This window comes from Dacryopinax primogenitus (assembly GCF_000292625.1).
Source record: "Dacryopinax primogenitus strain DJM-731 SS1 chromosome Unknown DACRYscaffold_11, whole genome shotgun sequence".
Classification (NCBI taxonomy): Eukaryota; Fungi; Basidiomycota; class Dacrymycetes; order Dacrymycetales; family Dacrymycetaceae; genus Dacryopinax; species Dacryopinax primogenitus.
The window spans coordinates 383,777-400,911 of NW_024467208.1; the positions used below are offsets into that span (position 1 = coordinate 383,777).

A 17,135-nucleotide genomic window follows, 5' to 3' on the forward strand; every position below is an offset into this window, starting at 1 on the left:
CACTTGCAAGATTGATAGGTAGTACACAAGTATGATAAGGGACTAGTATTACAGCACGCGTCCCACCCGTCACTCACTGCCGCTATCAGAATCCGATTCAGTATCCACAGTCCCGTCAACATCTAGAGCAGGGGAATGATTCACTGGTGTTGTCTTCCTTTAATTGAGGAACTAACCGATAACATATTCCGGATCCTTATCATCGTAGATGTCGCCAGAGGGTTGTGACACACTGTTCGAGTCTGACAGGATTGACTGTTGTTGCGAAGGCATGTAGTCTGAATCATATCCATTGTCCAGAGATGCAACTGGAGAGCCAGATATACCCTGTGATGCCACGGGGGAGGAACGCAGCTTGGATGGTGCCTTCGGGACAGAATTCGCATAGTGGCCTGGCAGCAAAGCGGCGATGCCCTATGGAGACGAGGCTCATAAATCAACGACAGAGGTACGAGAATGATTGGTGGGTGATTTACATTTGATTTCGGTTGAGGTGTCGTTCTCCCTAGGAAAGGATCGGCTGGGAACGGCAAATCCATGCATATGACTTACTTGATTCGGTTTTCGGTCGTTTTGTGTCTCTCAGTGACATTTCGGACGGAGATCGGTTCTGAACTTCCTTCAACACCAGGGTTTGCAGGATTGCATCGCGTGTCCTCACCCTTTTGGTTGTCTTTGGTCCTGATGGTGTGGCCTCCCGCTCTTCGCTAAATACTTGAGGCGACGCACTCCTAGTGCCTTCAGAATCAACGCTAGGAAACAGTCAAGTTGCGTGATAAATTAATAGCACTATGGACTTACCGCTTTGATGCATTCCTCGGTTGGCCACGCCGCGAGCCGACGTTGAGACCCATGCAGGAAGCGAGATGAGGGGCGTATCGATTGAAAGCGATCTGGACGGAGGATTAGTGCATAATAAGGAATTGGTACCAAATACTTCCTTACAGGTCGCTTGCAGTTCAAACAATCCAACAGTGTGGCATCCTGTTTCTGGATTCCGACGGCAGAGCCGTTGGTCTGAGAAACAGCAGCATCATCTGTCATAGTCTGACTCGAGGATGCGGAGGCCGGCGCGGCGCTAGGCAACATCGTCAGTGAGAGAAGCAAGGGAGGATGGGTCATGGAATCTACCCAGTAGGGGGAGTGTCCTGAAGTGGCTCACTGATTTGACACTGCCATTAATCGCGTGCAATCCTAAATGGCGAGATGTATACTCACAGTGATGAACAGGCCTGTTCTTTCGCTTGTCGTTTCCTGCACTCCTTGTGGGCAAGCAATGCCGTGTCCATCATCAAGTCATTCAGCATAGCAGTGAAGAGTTTTTCAGCCTGCCCAAGGAGTTGTCAGAGGATAGAGAAGCTGCCGAGCTGGTGAACAAACAATTGCCTGCTTCAGTTCTTCCCCAGGTATGTCTGCCATAATTTGTGATCTATGTATGTCCACCGCCAAAAGAGTGTGTACTGTCGAGGTTGAAGAGTCACTGCCACAAGGGATTTCGGAGAACATGTTGTCTCCAATACACAAAGTGACTGCGCTTGATTCATCGTCTCTATATTGTGGAAATTATGGCAATGGATGCTGATTACGTTTTGAGGTAAATAGTTTGTTCCAAGTGAGAACCTATCCGAAATTCGGAAATATGGACGTTCTGAGGGGCTGGACGTCTCCGGCATTAGGGGCTTGGTACGAATAAGTACAAGAACGAGGTATCATGGAGTATCGTAGAGAAGCGTGCTATTTTAAGCGATATTCATGAATAAAAAGAGCAAGAACATTCATTTTGTCATGCGAGAGACGATGAAGACGCCAATAATGGCGATAGCCAGAGCGCCCACGCTGGCGGGAAGTAGTAAATCTCGAGGAATTCCAAAGACCTTGTCCTCCGTGATCCCTAAACCAGGGGTTGGCACCACGGGCATCAGCTCGACATCTGGCTTCTGCAGCTCTTTGACAACCTCCATTGCAGCTTGGGCCTGAGCTTTTGCTTCCTTCTCGCCTTCAGCAGAACTCGATTCCCAGCCATGGCCGCCCTGAATGATCAGTAGTACACGATCTTGCTTGCTGGAGCGCGCTTCCCGAACAGCATCCGCCACGTCATTGTCTGCGGAAATGGTGACTGAATCTCCTTCACTATCCATGTACATGATAGTGAAATCCTCGTGGTTTGGCATCGTCAGCTGCTCGTCATCGCTAGTCGATGTTTTTCGCAAAAAGAAGGGGTCCAGCGCCAGCTTTCTTGAGACGATGTCTCTCAGATTCTCGTAACCATCATGCCTTGCCTGGAATCGATGGGTTCTGCCACTGGGAGTTCGGAACTTGAAGACGTACGTGCCGTCCTCCACATGTGCATCAGCTGGCATCATCGCAGAAGCGGCACCGTTCTGAGTGGGCTGATCATCGTCAACCACGGATGCAGAGTCATGCGGATAGACTTCCGAGATGGTAATGGAACGATGCATGTTTGACACGAGAGGGGGTGAACGCGGCAATCCAGGCGACGTGGGCTCTCCCTGAATATTGGACCCGGACATCACAGATTCGTTGTCGTCATGTGCAATGGAATCGAAGAACTTGCCCCACATTGGCCCGGTATGCTGTTCCTCGCCGTCAGTTTGTGCAGACATGGCGGTCATCTAAAAGGTATCAGACGGTAATATTGGCACAGTTGATGATAAACTTGCTTGTTCCAACGTCGCATATGTGAGCTTCAGAACGTCTACGATAGCGACAAGCCGGCCATCTTCCTCGACAACAGGCAGGTTGAGGTAATGCCCAGCTTAGAAAGCATCAGTATAATGAATCGATGGGTTGCAAAGACTCGACTTACTGTACATTTTCTTAAGGGCATCGTGTATAGTCATCGTAGGTGGAGCAACGTCGGGGTGCGGGGTCATCACTCTGACAACACTGCAACGATTGGGCTCCAGACCGGCCGCGATAACGCGTAAGACAACATCCTTGCTGGTAAAGATGCCGACAATCTTGGGTGGTGATGTGGCACCAGTATTCTCCATCACACAAACAGACGTGGTACGGCTCTCCTTCATGAGCTTAGCTGCCTCGCGTACGGTCGTTTTGGGTGAAACCATTGCCGGTCTGGTACGCGCATCCATGACACTGGTCAAATCGGGGAGAGCCGTCTTGTCCCGCAGTGCTTCAACATAGGCAAGCATCGCGGCAGCTTGAGGGTTCGCCGAAATATTGTCACCCAGCTCAGATTGAACGCCTTCAAGAGCGCTGTAGAGCTTCTGAGAGGCTGACGAGCCTCGTTCAACTTTATCCAGGGCCTCATGGAACACTTTTGTGATATCCAAAAGACCTACCACGTTACCATCTTCATTGCATACAGGCTGCATAGAAGATTTGTCAAAAGCACAGACGGCAGAATGAGAGCCATACCAAATGACGGAAGCCACGGGAAACCATGAGCTGCAGTGCGTCAGTCGCACTAGTGGTATCCCGCGTGACCATCGGGCTACGAGTCATAATCGTGCTGACCGGAGTCGTGCGAGGATCCAATCCTTCGGCCGTCACCTTGCCGAAAGTCAATTTAAGGAGGCACGGCACTTCTACGGCACTTACACGAAAAGCCAGATCTTTGGCTGTGAAGATACCACTCAGACCCTCGTCATCGTCGACAACTAAGACGCAATCCGTGCGTTTCGCAGCACACAGTTGACTAGCGTCGGAGACGGTTATGCTTTCAGGCACTGTCAGGGCTGGGCTGGGCTTGAGAGCAGCAACTGTTCCCTTGCGGCCATCATTCTTCACTGTCTTCTTTTTGGTACCGGCGAGGGAGATGGTCCGCTTTCTAGCGAGCTCGCCCTCAATCTTCCTGCGAATGGCCTAGCCAATAGACCAGGTCAGAGGAATCCAAACAGTTCAACAATCCACATCTGCTGACCTCATCACGTTTGCTCTGCTTGCGACGCGTATCCGCGACAGAGCTGGTTGGAGTAGATATGGTGGACATTGTGCGCTCGCGAGGCGGGGGGGATGGGGCAGAAGGAAAAGCAGGAAAGGGAGAAGTCGAACGACCGGGGGACGCGGGGTGGTGCGTCGGAATGGGTATCCTTGACATTCAGGGGGGATCCGGTGCGGACTGAGGAGGATGAGCCAAATCGCCCGGAGGGAGATGTGAATGTTCAAAAAGTAACGTGATACGTGGATATCGTCGAAAGACTCCGTGTTCCCGACGCGTCACACCCGTGGTGTTGAACTCTTTCTTACTTACCGTCATGCAGGCAGCCACGGCCGAGGATGCCGTTGTCATATCGTTTCACGATTTATTTCATCGTCCGGAGACTCTCCATGATTCCATAACCAAAGCATTTGGCTCGGGTCCTGAATCTTTGGGCATTATTCTCGTCAAAGATCTGCCCGGTTATGCCGTTCTCCGGGAACGACTACTGCTTCTGGCTAATCAGTTTGCCTCCTTGCCAGATGCGACTAAGGAGTTGTACGTAGATGCAAAGAGTAATTATAGGTATGGATCAGATGGGTTACCTACTCGAACGTTCAAGCTCATCAATCTTCATAAGTTTTGGTTGGTCGCACGGGAAAGAAATCATGAATGATCGGCCAGGTAAGACGCGATTCTTGGTTGGCCGCTTTTCAGACCTGATGGAGAAGTGAGATCTATTGAAGGGATCGTACTATGCTAATCCCATTATCGACGTGCCCTCCGTTTCCGACGATTTGAGACAAGAATTTCCTGAATACTATAACAACAATATCTGGCCGACCCAGGCAGAACAAGGCATTGAAGGCTTTGAGCAAGCTTTCAAAGCTCTTGGAAGGTGAGCAGCGGCATTTTGGTGGAGGCGCATTCCTAACGGCCCGTTCTCAGCTTTATCTTCAATGTTGGTTGTCAATTGGCAGTCGCTTGTGAAGCTTTCGGTCCGTTGACCAGCTAACTGATCAGTTGGACTGGTTACTTACATTCAGTCAGCTTCGCCGCACCTTGCGGATCTCTCGGTATCGCTGAGGTCGCTTATCGCAACATCACAAACAACAAAGGCCCGTCTACTGCATTACTTCCCACGTGACGGGTTATCCAGCGTAACACCAACCGCGGATGGATCAATTGATAGCTGGTGCGGATTTCATCTCGATCATTCACTCCTTACGGGGCTCTGTTCCGCTATGTATATCGCCCATTCCACCGACGAGCCGTCAAGCTATGAGGTTATCCCCTCGCCTTCCCCTGAGTCTGGTCTCTATATTCGGACCCGAGGGGGAACCTTAACGAAGATCAACATACCAGCAGATTATCTAGCCTTCCAAACGGGAGAGGCACTAGAGCAGGCAACGGAAGGTCTGCCATTTACTTGAAAAGTGTCGGATTCCCAATGCTGAACGTGAACCCAGGTAGATTACGAGCCACACCGCACTGCGTTAGAGTGGGTTCCAGCACAGCGAACAACTCCGTCTCCAGAGAAACATTTGCTGTCTTTATGCAACCTGATGTCACACAGGCGATCGGGAAGTGCGAGACATTTGGCACTTTCTCTAGGAGGATCTTTAAAGAACATTATGGAGAACAGGCACCTACCTTACCTGCGTAAATATATCTACATTTCTCCGGGACACTGAGCAGACTGGAAACTCAAATGAATCTTCCTCCGACCAACACATTGCGCCTACACACATGGTTTTGTATGCAATGTGGCAATGGATCCTGTGTCAACTCAGTCTGTATATATCCGACGTGACTCACTCCCCGGCGCTGGCTGTCGGCTTGGTGGACAACGGATGGTGTGCGTGAATTGAGGACACTTCATGGACAACTTGACGCGGGACTCCATATTTCGGAATCACCGAGTTTATGAGACACATTTGCCAGACGAGGACTACAGTCTGGCCATAAATCGTCTGATTGTCCCAGTGTGATAGAGTATAATGTGAACGGGAACACTAATCTACTTCTGCACTCGATTAACATACACGTTGTCGCCACCATCTGAGGGCTGCCAGCAGCACGGGAGGGAGAAAAAAAGGAAAGACCGAGACCGTTTGTCACTCAAGACTCATACGATTTGGGTTCCGGAACGCAGAATTTCCATTGACACCGGCAGGGGTAGAGTTCAAGGTTCGCTTAGTTTTGCTGACTGCATTCCTGGTCAAATCGCCGCACAGAAGGAACGAGACCATGCACTTACGATGTTGTTTGAGGCCCTTCCCGAAATTGAAAAATACGATGCAAGCCATAATAAATGTCAGGATGATGAGTCCGATACAGGCACTCGCTGGTGCGGAGTTAGAATGACTCTACACGTAGCGATGACTACATACAAAATCCAACCAGCGACTTCCATACATACATGAACGAGGTATCGGTCCTCTCCATGAGTATGCGGACAAGCTACATTCAGAGCGGTCAGCACACGGGATTGAAAGCCCATCAGGGCTGACCTTGTACGCAAAGTAAACACAAGCCGCGAGAGTTCCGACCATGGATGATGTCATTAACCATTTGTTCTCGAAACGAGCACCCAGGTGTCCTTCCAGCAGAAGGAGCAGCGACACCGGAAGAGCGGCTATAGTGAGGGGGTATTCAATGCTGGTGTGATCAAGAGACAAGAAGATAAACTACGATGTCATGTGAGTCAAAGAAAGAGACACATGGCAGGTGGGATATGAGTTACTGACTTGAACGGAGAACGCGATCCAGAAATATACGTCGAACTTCAGCAGACACTCGAATACCTGATAGTGCAAGAACATTTTCTTGATCCGCCGATCGGCCCCAAGGAGCTTGTAATTCTGCCAACCGAATTCTGTGTGTATCTTCCATGATAGCAACAGATAGGCTACTTCAGCGACAGAAATAACGATCGGTGGAAGGATGAGCACCACGTTAATAGGGATGGATATGATGCCAGGAGTGCCGGCTGGAAGCGCGCCTTGGACCTCCGAAATTTGGAGAACCGCGTAGGCAATGAAAACCCCGTTAAAGATGGCCAAGAACACGATCTGAAGCATGTTCCTGCTGCGTACGGCATCCACCGCGAGGATGAACTGATACCCATGGGCCAAACCAAAAAGGAATATGTAGATCGGCAATCGGCCGTAGTCGACATCGGGTTGGCCGCTGTTGTTGGAAGCGCTTCGAACACGTAAAAAAAGCTCAACTTCGATGGCAACGTCGACGAAAGCCTCCAGAAGCGCAACAAGGAGATACAAACGACAGGAAAGAGAAGAAGGTATGAACTGTGTAAAGCTCATGTCAATTTCGTTTGCACCGCAGGACTGATGTGAATAAGCTCACAGATCGCCAAACCGAACGGCTAGGAGGCGAAGCACTGTCAACGATGGGTGCCTTTCGATCTTGGCTCTCAGCTGATCCATAGTCATCGTATGAATCGATGATATCTGAAACGTCAATAGATGATGTCTTCGATGTTTTTCGCATAGGGGGATACGAGGGGGGTAAAGAAACATCGTAAACGTCCTGAGGTTCGTTCTGATCAGGTCGGCCCCGGTCTTGATGTGCCTCGATATAGTTGTGGTTCTCTTCTTCATTGTACGCTTTATTATCCAAATCAACATGCGCAGGATAGTCCACCAGATTGCTTGAAGAGCGGAAGGGGGCCGACCGGTGGAAGCGGTTCCCGTCATAGTATTGCGCGCCGTACGAAGCCATCGTGGCTCTGCCACCAAAGGAACGTATCGCGCGATAATCAAGAGAAATAAGAGATAGTCTGTAGTGAGTGTAAAGCAACAGAGTAAGGACTGGTGGGTGGTTGTTTCAGAGAGGGACAGTGTTAAGGAAGGACGAGGAACACGACAACTGTTGACAAGGCTCATTCTATGTGAACCCTCATTCCGACCCAATCGGGAAATTGATCCCGGACATGTGTAACTCCTGACTTTGCACTTTTTTTGACGACCCTGACTGGGGCAGCAGCACTCTCAATCCCTTGTCATCGCGAATGGTTCAACTAGAAAACGAAGCTGGTCCATCTTCCTATTCATCATCATCAATGGATCTCGCAAACAATCACGATCAGCATCCCTCTTCCGATGAGGCTGGCCGGCCACCATTCACCGACCTGGACCTATCACCCGCTACTCTCGCTGCCCTCAGCGCCATGGGCATGAACACTATGACCCCCGTGCAGGAACGCACGATCCCTCCTCTTTTAGCTGGAAAGGATGTACTCGGTGCTGCCAAAACCGGCTCTGGCAAGACACTTGCATTCCTTATTCCTTCGGTCGAGCTCCTCAGCCGGTTAAAGTTCAAGCCAAGGAATGGCACAGGGGTGCTTGTTCTTACCCCCACTCGTGAACTTGCGCTTCAAATATTCGGCGTTGTAAAAGAGCTCTTTTCTCATGGACATACCCAGACATTTGGTATCGTCATGGGAGGGGCAAATAGGAAGGCGGAGGCTGAGAAGCTAGGCAAGGGAGTTAACCTCATAGTAGGGACACCTGGTAGAGTGCTTGACCACTTGCGGAACACCAAGGGATTTGTTTTCAAGAATTTGAAGGCCCTCGTCATTGATGAAGCGGATCGCATTCTAGAAATTGGCTTCGAGGAAGAGATGAAGCAGATCATAGCGCTCCTTCCCAACGGTGCGTCACAGTCCGTTTCTTATTGCACATTCATAGGCTCACTTCTATCTCAGAAAGTCGACAGTCTATGCTTTTTTCCGCAACGCAAACAAACAAAGTGTCAGACTTGGCACGCATTTCTCTGCGTTCTGGACCGTTATACATCGATGTATCAGCCACGCAGGTCACTTCTACGGTCACAACATTAACGCAGGGTTATGTTGTCTGTCCATCTGACCGCCGATTTCTGCTTCTCTTCACCTTTTTAAAGAAAAATCTGCAGAAGAAGGTCATCGTATTCTTCTCATCGTGTAGTTCAGTCAAGTACCACGCCGAATTGCTGAACTATATCGATGTACCGGTTCTCGACCTCCATGGCAAGCAGAAGCAGCAAAAGCGGACAAATACATTTTTCGAGTTCTGTAATGCGTCAAGCGGTATCCTTCTGTGCACGGACGTGGCAGCTCGAGGTCTGGACATACCCAAAGTCGACTGGATTGTTCAGTTTGATCCACCAGACGAACCAAGGGACTACATCCACCGAGTAGGTCGAACCGCCCGAGCAGGCACAGACGGCAAAAGCCTCCTGTTTCTCCTGCCAAGCGAACTGGGATTCCTGCGCTTCTTGAAAGAAGCCAAGGTCCCCTTAAACGAATACAACTTCCCTGCCAATCGAATTGCTAATGTTCAGGCCCAGGTGAGATTCTGCGACACCTCAGGTTTGTTGCACGAACTGAACAAAGATAATTAGCTCGAAAAGCTCATCTCCAAGAATTTTTATCTTCATGAATCTGCAAGAGATGGTTATCGCTCATACCTACAAGCGTACGCATCGTACAGTCTGAAGAAAATCTTTGACGTCAACTCTCTCGATCTTGCGAAGGTGGGCAAGGCTTTCGGATTTGCTGTCCCACCTCGAGTGAATATCAATGTTGGAATCAAACACAAGCGCAAGAGAATCGACGATAACGATAACGTTGTGGATTCTGTAGACCCAGATGCCAACGTTGGAGGTCATAGTACCGACAGCGATGGGATGCTGGAGGGAAGAATACGAGAGAACAAGAAGAGAAGGGTCGAGCTATTTGGCCAGGCTACGGTTGAGAAAGATGTCTATCGAAAAACAAAGCTCAGGAAAGGAGCAAATGAAGTTCAATGGAGTAGATGAAACGAATTTGCAGTCTTTCTGTCCTCATGATCATGTACAGTACTGAGCAGGAATGCACTGCATAAGTCCTCATAACGCGGATTACAAGGGGAGACAAAGAAAAAGGGGTGTCCTAGATCCTGTACAGTATGTCACTGGAGAACATGATTTCGTCCCTGCGATACATCGCCTTTGCAGCTGATCGTGCCTCTTCCTTCGTAAAGTGTCGCTCGGACGGCAGGCCAATATTCACAGCGCCAACCAATTGGTCCAGCTCGATGGCATCCTCATCTTGCATGCTAGTTGCGAAGAGATCGGATAGGCGAGAACGGAACAAGATCAACCTATCCGCGGTAACGCCTAGCTCATCTTCGGGCACAGATTGCTCCGGCTGCGCTGAAATGATCGGTGCTGGAAATCCGCCCGTAGGTATGTCCTCCGCCATAGCGTAGTCGTCTACTATCTTTACCAATGGGGATATGACTTGACCAGCCTCGTCCTCACTCCCGTCTTCTTCCGACTCATCAGCGCTTTCAGTCCCCGCCACACCCGAATTGAGCTTCCTCTTCTTGCGGCGCTGCACCTTTGCCACTTCTTTGAAAAGAGCAAACCGGAGTATTTCCTCTGCAACCATAGCGTCGCGCTGTTCAACATCTTTAGACAGACGGGCTTTTGCATGGGCGGTAGCCAGCCGTATGAGGGTCTCCAAAGTGCGAGCGGTCAAGGGAGAAGTCTGCGTGCAAGCACCTCAACAGATAATTTCGGGCAAAGGGTTCAGCAACTCACCCTTCTCGTATTCCGAGCAAGATCCTCATTTCGCAGTTCAGAATATACAGCAACGATGTGGTCTGCCGCACCCTTGCTGAGTACCGGCTGCACACGATTTTTTGCGTACTGAATGTACTTCTTGATGAATGGGATGGAGATGACCTTCTCCTGACTCTCAGCCTTCTTTCGCCGGGATCGCGTCCGGAGACCCGAGATACCAGCATGCAACAAAGTGTCGTATTTCTCGAAAACTGGTGTTTGTGCGGCCTCGGTTTGAGCAGCATCTACCGATAGGCTTTGGGACAGATTATCTTGTGCCGGGGTCCCTTCCTCGACGCCAGGCTGAAGATAACGATGCATACGAAGAACGTGTTCTGATATCATTCGGTCGCGACGCTCATCCACATCATCAGTGACCACAAACAGGAGGTCGAACCGAGACAACAGTGAATCTGGGAGTGCGATGTTCTTATGAGGATCTTTGTGTACATCATACTAATGATGATTCGTTCAGTTAAAGGATCAGGGATTGGTATTAGAACCCACCTGGCCGTAGATAGGATTAGCTGCAGCGATCACGCTGCAGCGAGCGTTGAGGCTCGTGTGTATTCCTGCCTTTGCGATAGTTACGGTCTGTTGTTCCATAACTTCATGGATGGCAACCCGATCGATGTCTGACATCTTATCGAACTCGTCAATGCAAACCACACCACGGTCGGCTAGGACCATAGCACCAGCCTCCAAACGCCTCTCCCCTGTTCGAGAGCTCAATAAAAGTAGTGTGCTCTGTGGCAAATTAAACAAACCAGTATCTTTGTCAGTCGTAACCGCGGCCGTCAGACCCACACCACTGCTACCTCTGCCGGTTGTGGCAATGGCGAGTGGCGCGGTGCCTAGCACAAATCTCAGGAGTTGAGATTTTGCGGTGCTTGGATCGCCGACCATGAGAATGTTGATGTCGCCGCGAATATGGGTCCCATTAGGCAAGTTCTTTTCCTGCCCGCCTAGTAGCATGAGCAAAATGGCCTTCTTGATATAGTCATGCCCATAAATTGAGGGAGCGAGGGACTGTGCAAGCAACTCAAATATGTCTTTTTCATCTCTACGAAGTTGATGAATGTGACGAATGTCGTCGTCAGTGAGTGGAGTAGATGCTGGGCCGCCAGAAAGCTTGGAAGATAGGGGCACTATGTTGTTTGCCAAAATGAGCGTGCTGCACATGCTGGGTTACTATCGCTCCCAAAGTGGGCAAAAAAAGTGTGCGTACCGGAATCCGCCAGATCCGCCTCCCCCAAGACTGCGGTACACCCCAACCAACTGAATGCGATCACCTGGCTTGCACTTGTCTACCAGATCATCATCTAGTATGACATCAACACTGCGCGGTAGCTGTCCGGCTGGCGCACGCTCCGGCATCTCCTGAATGCTGATACGCTGGTGATCACGAAAGGTCGACAATCCAAACTCAATTTGGAGCGGATTGCCTTGCTCATCGGTCTGAGGCGTGATAGACGAAGTCGGAGGTAAGGTGCCCGTCATGGTTGCATCTCGATATTCGCGCCAGTGAAAGGCTTGAGTTTGTTCGCAATAGTGGATGGACTTCAGCATTTTTGGCCGCACGAGCGAACCTAAGGGAAAGGGTTAGAGGCAAGACGCGCACTAAAGAGGATGTAAACATCTGGTGACTATTCCCTCAAGACTGATCAGTCTTCCCAAATGCAAAGCCCTTAGAGTCCTTGGATTGCAGTGATGATCCCCAAAACTGCCACGAAGACCGATATGATAGTCTTTCTCTTCTGTCTTGTGCTTCTGTGGGTCTCTAACTGTCTGGACTATGTCGACAAGAGCCTGCTCAAACGCGGGCAGGAAGTCGTTGGGTTCATTCAGTATACCATCGGCAAACTCCCGATTGTACTCGCGTAAATCATCGACGTTGACAATGAGGCGTCTTCCATCATGTCGGAGCAGTTGGACGATTTCATCTTTGTATCGCCAGTGGCTTCGCTGTAACCCTGGTCAGTTCAGAATTTGGATAACCTGGTAGCCGTAGATACCTCATCAGCTAGAAATTCGCTAAATACACGTGTTCGGTCTCTTAGGAGATCATCCGCTGGGATCGTGTCAAGGAATGACATCGTCTGGAGGAGGATGGTGATAGTGGGTGTAGGGAACGCGTCGCGCGCGACGCGACATGGAAGGGTCATATCCGACGCGTGCCATGTGACATCTGTCAGGGGCCAACAATACCTCAAACGAACTTATACCACTAGGCACTTGCTCGATCTCGCTGCTTCCTCCATGACAACCACCATTCAAGGGCTGCATATTCGTGCTGCAGAAACGCGTTCAGACCCGACCCCGCACACCGAATACGGGATTCAAGTACAGGCAGCTGTGCGAGCATGGGAAGTCTGGCACCGATATTCCGATTTCGTCGACCTTCACCTGGATCTCGGCAATCCACCGTTCTCTTTACCTCCCAAACACCACCTGTCTTTTACCTTTCGGCGACAAGTTAACGACGAGAAGCTTGTTGAAGAACGTCGGCATGGTCTGGAGAGTTATTTGCGTGCCATTCTCGTCGCAAAGGATCCTCAATGGCGAAATCACCGCGCATTCTTGGACTTTCTGGAGGTGCCATCACCAGCCCAAGCTCCGCCCCGAGCACAGGATTCATTCTCTTCTGCATCCTGGCTGGAAGAGCAAAACGTTCTTCATGCTTTAGTGAGGGACATAAGAGCAGACCTGTACAAGCGGGACTCGTTGGCCTCGGCTGGCGATACCTCTGCTTCGCATTTGTCGAACGTGGAGGCGAAGAAGAAGCTCGCGACGCTGATCTCAAGAGTCGGTGGATTGGCGAAGGGGATGGAGGTACTCGCAAAATTAGGCATGAGTGCGGGAGAGTTGGCCAGGAGAGGCGATATGATATCCAGACTTCAAGATGACTGCTCGAAACTTGGTGAGGTTGTGGTTGCGGCAAGGTCGAACAATGCGCGACAGGCTTCTCTTATGGCCAAGACAGACCCAATACCAACGGCTGATCGGGTTGCATTGCTTGGGGCTGCTGAGCCACCAGTCACCAGGGTATTCGGCTCTCGTCCACGCACACCTCAGGAGACCAACCAGACCAGGCCCTTGGACGACCGTGGCCTACTACAGTACCAGCAATTGCAATTTGACCAGCAGGATACCCAATTAACGCAGCTTAGCGCGATTTTGAAACGGCAGATGCAGCTTGGGATGGTAATTGGCGAGGAGATAGAGGATCAGAACCGAATTTTGGACGGCCTCGCCACGGACGTCGACCGAACTGGAGCAAAGCTGGGCAAAGCGAGGAAGCAGCTTGGGAGGATAGAGGGCAAGTGACATCTGATCTGCAGGTTGTATTACTCTACCACACCAATGATGTATAGAGGGATTTTCACTCTGTTTCGAGGGTCAGGAGAGTTTCTAGGGTAGTCAACGATGTTGATGTTCATAGCTCCTTGAATACAGTACGTGAAACTCTCGTCGAACATGGTAGTGGCCGAAAAGGGTTTCCCCAATCTGTGTCGGCAAGCTCATCATGCTGAGTGAGGATTTTCGCGCTCTGTAGGTAGGTGGGTGTCCAGACGTGGTGCACGAATGATTCCCCACGCTTGACTTTGTTCATTGTTTGCAATGTTACTTCCCGGCAAAAGGGTGGCTATTGGTTAAGACCGCCGTGAGTGTGTCACCAGGTTGATTTACCTGCAGAAGAGGTGCCAGTTCAGGCCTCACCTAGTGGGAGTGTGTTGGACTTGCTCGGGGACCGCTTTGCACTGGCGGGCATCGGGAACTAGGACTGGCAAGTATGATATACATTGATGGGAGATGACGCGTGTGGGGTAGAGATAGGGGACCGGGGTTAGAGAAGGATCGTAAGTGGGAGTGCGCTATAGGGAAGAGGACAAAGTGTTGTTGGAGAAGTAAGGTGATGTACACACTGAAATCCGGCAGAGAGGGAGCAAAAGCAGCGGAGATGAAGGTATGGCTTAGTGTGTGCTGAATCGTTAGGCACCTGTACGCCGAAACGGACGCGCATGAACGCATCCTTGCGAGTTATGAAGGCATGGATAGTAGTGTGCGGTAGGTATATGTGAAAATGACTATGAGCGGCACGTCGCGTCCTTGCACAAACGCACGACGTGGACGGAAGAGGGTGGGCAAGGGTCTTCAATGTCACGTGACCCAGTTTCATGCCGCGCGGCAGGCAGACCCTACTCCGGGTGGCTGTGCTGGATGCTGCGTGCCCCTCAGAGCACTGCGCTCTGTTCAATATTGATGAAACAAATACACAGAAGCATTCCATGGCAGTTCTGTGTGTCAACACCCTTCCAAACCCTTAAATGTTTCTTTATTGAGAATTAATTTCAGGCCACCAGACAACTGAGAAACTGAGACTCCCACAGAGAGGAAGCACTTGAGCCTATCCTCTTGGCATCACTGCTGCCACATTTATTTCTTCCAGACTGCAGTGAGCTCACATTTGTTGCAATTACATGCACAAAGTATGCACCCAAGCAAAGTATATCCTTGAGGTGTATCTTCATCCATGTGGTGATGCTATAACTCATACCTCATCCCTGCCAAACAGTCAGCAACTCTGATGCATGTACAGATGCTAAGAGCTACACCACATTCACAAAGAAATGACCTTATACCCTTAATGCATGCACTTTCATCCCTTGTAGCAGTAAAAAAGGGAGATGTTCAGGTAATAATAAGAACAATCTCCACCCTTGTACTGACCCTCTTGGGACCCCAATAATCCACCTGACCCTGAACTTGGTGACTTAAATATTCCTCACCTAAAGAATCTGGCACAGAATCACTCCTCCCACCCCCACCCCCTCTTTACTCCATCTATATTTGGGCTCAGGCTTCCTGACCTTGCAAGACCTACAGCCTTATTGTACCATGGAGGAATGTATCTAAAGATGTGTACACCAAGCTTGCCTGAGATAACTGGACAGCAGTATTGCCCTCTGGTGTCTCTTCTGGAGGAAACAATCCCCCATAGTCTGCTCAGTGACTTCTCTCATACATAACATATATTGCTGTCAGGTTCTCTGGGGAGGCCAGGGTAGATAAGGCATATACATGGCAGTCCTAGGAGCAGGAACCATGGGGTGTTGCCCATATGCTGGTAGCAGCCTCCACCCACCCTACCATCACCAGCCTTGTTTTTGACAGCTACCTATGGCTTCCTCATGCTCATGGTATTGAATGGTGCCCTTATAGACAGGCCCTAGCATAGGAGGCTTTCATATCTGTTTCTTCAACCAAATGAGGTGGCAAGCATGGCAACAGGCACTTGACCATAACAATAGATTGGCCATCAATGGAAGGCTAATTGGAGTGGCTTGGCACAGGAACACAAAAATGGTGTATCTGGGGTTATTGATCTCAAATCAAAGAATACAAAGTAGCACTGGACCAGTGTGGTTGCAAGAAAAGGGAAGTGAGATAGATGCACTCAGAAATGAGCTCAAGTATGACATGAGTCATCCTTCCTGGGCTTTCACACATCTTCATTAAGAGGCTCAAACTCACTGAGGAACCTGTGCATAGCTCCATTGTAGAGGTGTAATGATTTGTGTATGAATGAGTGTTGCCTGACTCAAGGGTCTAGTATAATCTTTTCAAGGTTCTGCTTACTTTATATTAGCAGGGTGGACTTCCTCCATGTGAAAGTCTGAGAGGAGACTTTCTCAGTTGTCTGGTGGCCTGAAATTAATTCTCAAAAAATCGTTTAATGGTTTGGAAGGGTGTTGACACACAGAACTGCCATGGAATGCTTCTGTGTATTTGTTTTATCAATATTGAACAGAGTGCAGTGCTCTGAGGGGCGTGCAGGCATCCAGCACAGCCACCCGATGTAGGGTCTGCCTGCTGCGCGGCAAGGTAATTCCTCCGATGATCCCTTTCGGGCGCATTTTGCCTACAATGACCCGAAGGCCTGCCCTAAGCAACCAGGGACCTTCCAATTAAACAAGGTGGTGGTAGCAGTTCAAGATGCGCTAGGGTCCGGTCTCTTCGTGTCGGTTTATAAAGCATGTTCTGACAATTAATTTGCAAGCTTTGTTTTGTTTTTGATTAGTTATGTTACAGTATATAAATTAATTCTGCATGGATGTCTCTAATAAGAATTCACCGATTTTCACCATCGTAAACATAGGTGAGGAAACACCGCACTTTTACGGCAAGGCAATGAATTTTGCAGCAGTTATTGAAAATAATAGATACCATACACAATGCCAACCAGCTTGTCTTTTGAAAAAGGTCTGTTCTAATAGCAAAACATTCACAAAAACGCGTTGTTGGATTGACCGGAGGCACGTGCTTTTCATTGCCACAGCCACTGCTTTCCTTACTTGGTTACTTAGGGGCGGCATTTGGGGTCATTTAGGGAATTTGCGCCCGAGGGGTCATCGGAGGAATTACCTCGCTGCGCGGCATGAAACTGGGTCACGTGATTTCGAAGACCCTTGCCCACCCTCTTCCGTCCACGTCGTGCGTTTGTGCAAGGACGCGACGCGCCGCTCATAGTCATTTTCACACATACCTACCGTACACTATCCACACATTATGCAACGAGCCACCCGCTCTGCGGCTCCGTCCATAACTACGACCAGTAATCATA

The 17,135-nt window shown here is 49.8% G+C and overlaps 6 protein-coding genes across 6 annotated transcripts; 2 read left to right on the plus strand and 4 right to left on the minus strand.

The window, feature by feature from the left end:
- Window positions 1–53: 53 nt before the first annotated feature.
- DACRYDRAFT_22814 (uncharacterized protein) lies at window positions 54–1,328 on the minus strand (the record flags this gene model as incomplete). The annotated part of the gene is made up of 9 exons (XM_040772961.1): window positions 1,219–1,328; window positions 1,132–1,161; window positions 946–1,078; window positions 802–893; window positions 662–752; window positions 553–610; window positions 477–505; window positions 177–414; window positions 54–122 (listed from the first exon to the last, which is right to left on the minus strand). Coding segments are annotated over exons 1-8 (638 nt in total), but the record flags the coding sequence as incomplete, so codon positions are not given.
- A 348-nt stretch (window positions 1,329–1,676) lies between these two features.
- DACRYDRAFT_22815 (CBS-domain-containing protein) lies at window positions 1,677–4,095 on the minus strand. Its single transcript, XM_040772962.1, has 6 exons — window positions 3,905–4,095; window positions 3,583–3,846; window positions 3,400–3,534; window positions 2,828–3,350; window positions 2,682–2,776; window positions 1,677–2,633 (listed from the first exon to the last, which is right to left on the minus strand). The coding sequence occupies exons 1-6, from the start codon at window positions 4,079–4,081 to the stop codon at window positions 1,776–1,778; spliced, it is 2,052 nt and encodes a 683-aa protein (XP_040627871.1). The 5' UTR covers window positions 4,082–4,095; the 3' UTR covers window positions 1,677–1,775.
- Window positions 4,096–4,238: 143 nt separating this feature from the next.
- DACRYDRAFT_95238 (Clavaminate synthase-like protein) lies at window positions 4,239–5,581 on the plus strand (the record flags this gene model as incomplete). The annotated part of the gene is made up of 6 exons (XM_040777285.1): window positions 4,239–4,486; window positions 4,542–4,585; window positions 4,637–4,799; window positions 4,850–4,899; window positions 4,952–5,317; window positions 5,371–5,581. The coding sequence occupies 6 exons, from the start codon at window positions 4,239–4,241 to the stop codon at window positions 5,565–5,567; spliced, it is 1,068 nt and encodes a 355-aa protein (XP_040627872.1). The 3' UTR covers window positions 5,568–5,581.
- A 437-nt stretch (window positions 5,582–6,018) lies between these two features.
- DACRYDRAFT_108312 (uncharacterized protein) lies at window positions 6,019–7,414 on the minus strand (the record flags this gene model as incomplete). The annotated part of the gene is made up of 6 exons (XM_040768629.1): window positions 6,019–6,110; window positions 6,162–6,248; window positions 6,295–6,364; window positions 6,415–6,591; window positions 6,652–7,212; window positions 7,271–7,414. 6 exons carry the CDS (start codon window positions 7,412–7,414, stop codon window positions 6,019–6,021), a joined length of 1,131 nt encoding a protein of 376 aa, XP_040627873.1.
- A 534-nt stretch (window positions 7,415–7,948) lies between these two features.
- On the minus strand, window positions 7,949–12,606 carry DACRYDRAFT_80412 (ATP dependent DNA helicase; the record flags this gene model as incomplete). The annotated part of the gene is made up of 9 exons (XM_040776447.1): window positions 7,949–8,577; window positions 8,631–9,253; window positions 9,308–10,436; window positions 10,490–10,966; window positions 11,018–11,226; window positions 11,278–11,684; window positions 11,739–12,099; window positions 12,148–12,475; window positions 12,526–12,606. 7 exons carry the CDS (start codon window positions 12,604–12,606, stop codon window positions 9,837–9,839), a joined length of 2,463 nt encoding a protein of 820 aa, XP_040627874.1. The 3' UTR covers window positions 7,949–8,577; window positions 8,631–9,253; window positions 9,308–9,836.
- A 163-nt stretch (window positions 12,607–12,769) lies between these two features.
- On the plus strand, window positions 12,770–13,858 carry DACRYDRAFT_116827 (syntaxin; the record flags this gene model as incomplete). Its single annotated transcript, XM_040770269.1, has 1 exon — window positions 12,770–13,858. The coding sequence occupies one exon, from the start codon at window positions 12,770–12,772 to the stop codon at window positions 13,835–13,837; it is 1,068 nt and encodes a 355-aa protein (XP_040627875.1). The 3' UTR covers window positions 13,838–13,858.
- Window positions 13,859–17,135: the final 3,277 nt, after the last annotated feature.

Bases quoted from the DNA above. Each gene is read 5' to 3' on its own strand.
- DACRYDRAFT_22815 (XM_040772962.1), bottom strand. From the start codon at position 4,081: ATGTCAAGGATACCCATTCCGACGCACCACCCCGCGTCCCCCGGTCGT. The intron at 3,847-3,904 runs GTCAGCAGATGT...TCTATTGGCTAG, and splicing joins AGCAGAGCAAACGTGATGAG to GCCATTCGCAGGAAGATTGA. The intron at 2,777-2,827 runs GTAAGTCGAGTC...ATGCTTTCTAAG, and splicing joins TGCCCTTAAGAAAATGTACA to CTGGGCATTACCTCAACCTG.